At 65.1% G+C, this 2,240-nt stretch overlaps 1 protein-coding gene across 1 annotated transcript in view; it reads right to left on the bottom strand.

Moving 5' to 3' along the window:
- Positions 1-2,240, bottom strand: part of CRYBG2 (crystallin beta-gamma domain containing 2) — a 37,994-nt gene that overhangs the window by 2,801 nt on the left and 32,953 nt on the right. Inside the window, exons 16-20 of the mRNA XM_035904017.1 lie at positions 2,096-2,128; positions 1,865-1,977; positions 1,544-1,673; positions 1,249-1,388; positions 1,047-1,131 (exon numbers count right to left, since the gene is read on the bottom strand). Of these exons, the coding sequence (XP_035759910.1) occupies positions 1,047-1,131; positions 1,249-1,388; positions 1,544-1,673; positions 1,865-1,977; positions 2,096-2,128 (501 nt within the window). The remainder of the gene's footprint in view (positions 1-1,046; positions 1,132-1,248; positions 1,389-1,543; positions 1,674-1,864; positions 1,978-2,095; positions 2,129-2,240) is intronic.

Genomic DNA, 2,240 nt, shown 5'->3' with positions numbered 1-2,240 from the left:
GGCGGGCTCATGCTGGGGGCCACCTGCAAGGAGCAGTGGTGGCCAGCTCAGCCCACTCCTCTCCATCGCCTCTACCCAGTGTGAAGGCTTGGAGCTCGGAGGGGTTTCCCTGTCAATGCAGCTGGTGCTGGAGTGGGACATGGAAAACCTCTTGGTGAGAGGTGAGGATGATTAGGGTGGTGGAAACCCCTTAGGGGAGGCAGAGGTGCCTTCACGTCTCCAGGGGAGACTTGGGGAGGAGAGAACCAGCCGATCTCTGGGGACAAGGCTGAGGTCAGCTGCTGGGAAAAGCTGTTATAAACCCTAGAAGATGGCAGTGGGGTGGGGAGTACCCCAGCAGGAGTCCTGCCAGGGGCTCCCCTGGTCCCCTCCGCGGCACTGGCCGTCACACATGAGCCCTCACCTGGTTTTTGATCAGCCCGTCCTCGTAGTACCAGACGGAGCTGCTCTGCTCGCTGAGGCTGGAGACCACCACACGTCCTGCCTTCATGTCCTCCACATCATCGGGGACCAAGAGGTAGAGCTCCAGCTCCTTGCTCCTGATGCGGAAATAAATCCGTCTCTGCAAAGAGGGAAATATTTTTTGCACCGAAAAGCCCTGCTGCCTGCACCTCCGGCCCCAACACGCCGCGGCTGGCTGGGGAAAGACCTCGCCCAGCCTTTGGCTTTGGGAAGGGAGGACCCTGGTCCCCTGGGGCAGCTGCCCAAAGTGTCCTCCTCATCCCCCCAGGAGGTCCCTGCCTCTCCCCAGGGCGATGGCTGTGGCCTTGGCCTGTCTCTGAGCCCGTCTCTTGTAGCTGGCGCGAGCACGGCTCTCCCCACCGGGATGCTGGGGTGTTTTGCAAGGCGCCTGCCCACGGGGAGTGTTTCGCCACCGCAGCGGCCGCTCCCAGGGTGGAGGACAGGGATCTGGGGGTGACGGTGCTGGGCTGGTGATGCCTTTTATGGGCCAGAGCTGTCAGCAGCGCGCTGCTGCTCTCCAGGCCGTGCCCCCCTGCCTCCCCCAGCTCACCCAGAGCTGCCACCGCATCTTTAGCTCCATGTGCGCCGCCCCCCGGCAGGTGGTTTTTTTCGGGCCCCCCCCCCAGCCACTGGCGCCCTCGGAAGTCACCGTGTTCGCACAGCACCCAGCTGCAGGGGCCGGGATGGGATGGGGTGGGATGGGGTGGGATGGGCAGAGCGTGGTCATCCCCAGGGAGGCAGACAACACCCGCCGGCTGGGGGAGAGCAGGACAGGGGCTCACTTACATCCCGCCTTTGACGCGCACCGACAGCACGTGGTTGTTGAAACCCTCTGCCTGAAGACTCCGCACTTCATTGTTCAACTCAATCTCCTTCCCCTCAAAACACTCCAGCCCGTGCAGGAAGATGGAGGGCTCCGAGAAAAACTGTGGGACAGCGGAAGAGATGAGGCGTGAGCGGGAGGAGTGAGCACCCGTGGGTGCAGAAGGGCTGCAAGGCTGGAGCCAGCACTGGGGCTACCCATGGGAAGGGAAGAAGGAGGTTTCTGGGGGGGTTCTGCCCCAGTGCTGGTGGCACTCACCACTGGGACCTTCTTCAAGGAGCAGATGGCGGTGGAGGAGAGGCAGCCCATGGCGCTGAGCGTGGGGTACTCGCCCTCGGACAGCACGTGCTGCTCCCCCGCGAAGGCCGGCCCGTCGAAGAGGATCCAGCTGGCAGGGAGGAGCGTGCCCGGGCTGACGCGGCCATCGTGGTGGGCATCCATCCTCCCGCTGGCCCCCCAGCGCCCCTGTCCTGCCCACCCTCCCAGGGAGCCCCCCCAGGCACCTGTGGGGCTGCCGGCCAGGGTGATGTCCCCGCTCCTGTCCCCAGCCGGAGGCAGCGAGGCCCTGGGACACCCTACCTGCCCCCGCGGACTCTGCAGGAGCGTGGGATGAAGGTGGTGGGCAAGGCATCCTGGTCGTCCTCAAAGGTGATGTGGTCCCCCAAGAAGTCGGGCTCAGAGAAGAGCAGGATCTGGGAAGGGGGAGAGGAGGGGCTCAGTGTGGGGGAGGCAAAGCATTGCCACCACCCCACAGGGGGCCACATCCCCCTGGGGGGTGTGTGTCCACCTCCCTACCCACTGCCCCCTGACCTTGGAGACGAAATGGAGGTTGTGTTCCCCGACCTGGAAGCAGACAGAGTGGGGCTGGTTGATGTCTTGCCCCGGCCTGGCCCCCACCAGCCCCCTGTGCGGTGGCACCAGTGGGTCCCGTGGCAAAGGGGGGGGGGGGGCCCAG

This window comes from Egretta garzetta, unplaced genomic scaffold, assembly GCF_000687185.1.
Source record: "Egretta garzetta isolate BGI_Z169 unplaced genomic scaffold, ASM68718v1 scaffold101, whole genome shotgun sequence".
Taxonomy (NCBI): Eukaryota; Metazoa; Chordata; class Aves; order Pelecaniformes; family Ardeidae; genus Egretta; species Egretta garzetta.
This window is presented reverse-complemented; position numbering and strand designations above follow the sequence as displayed.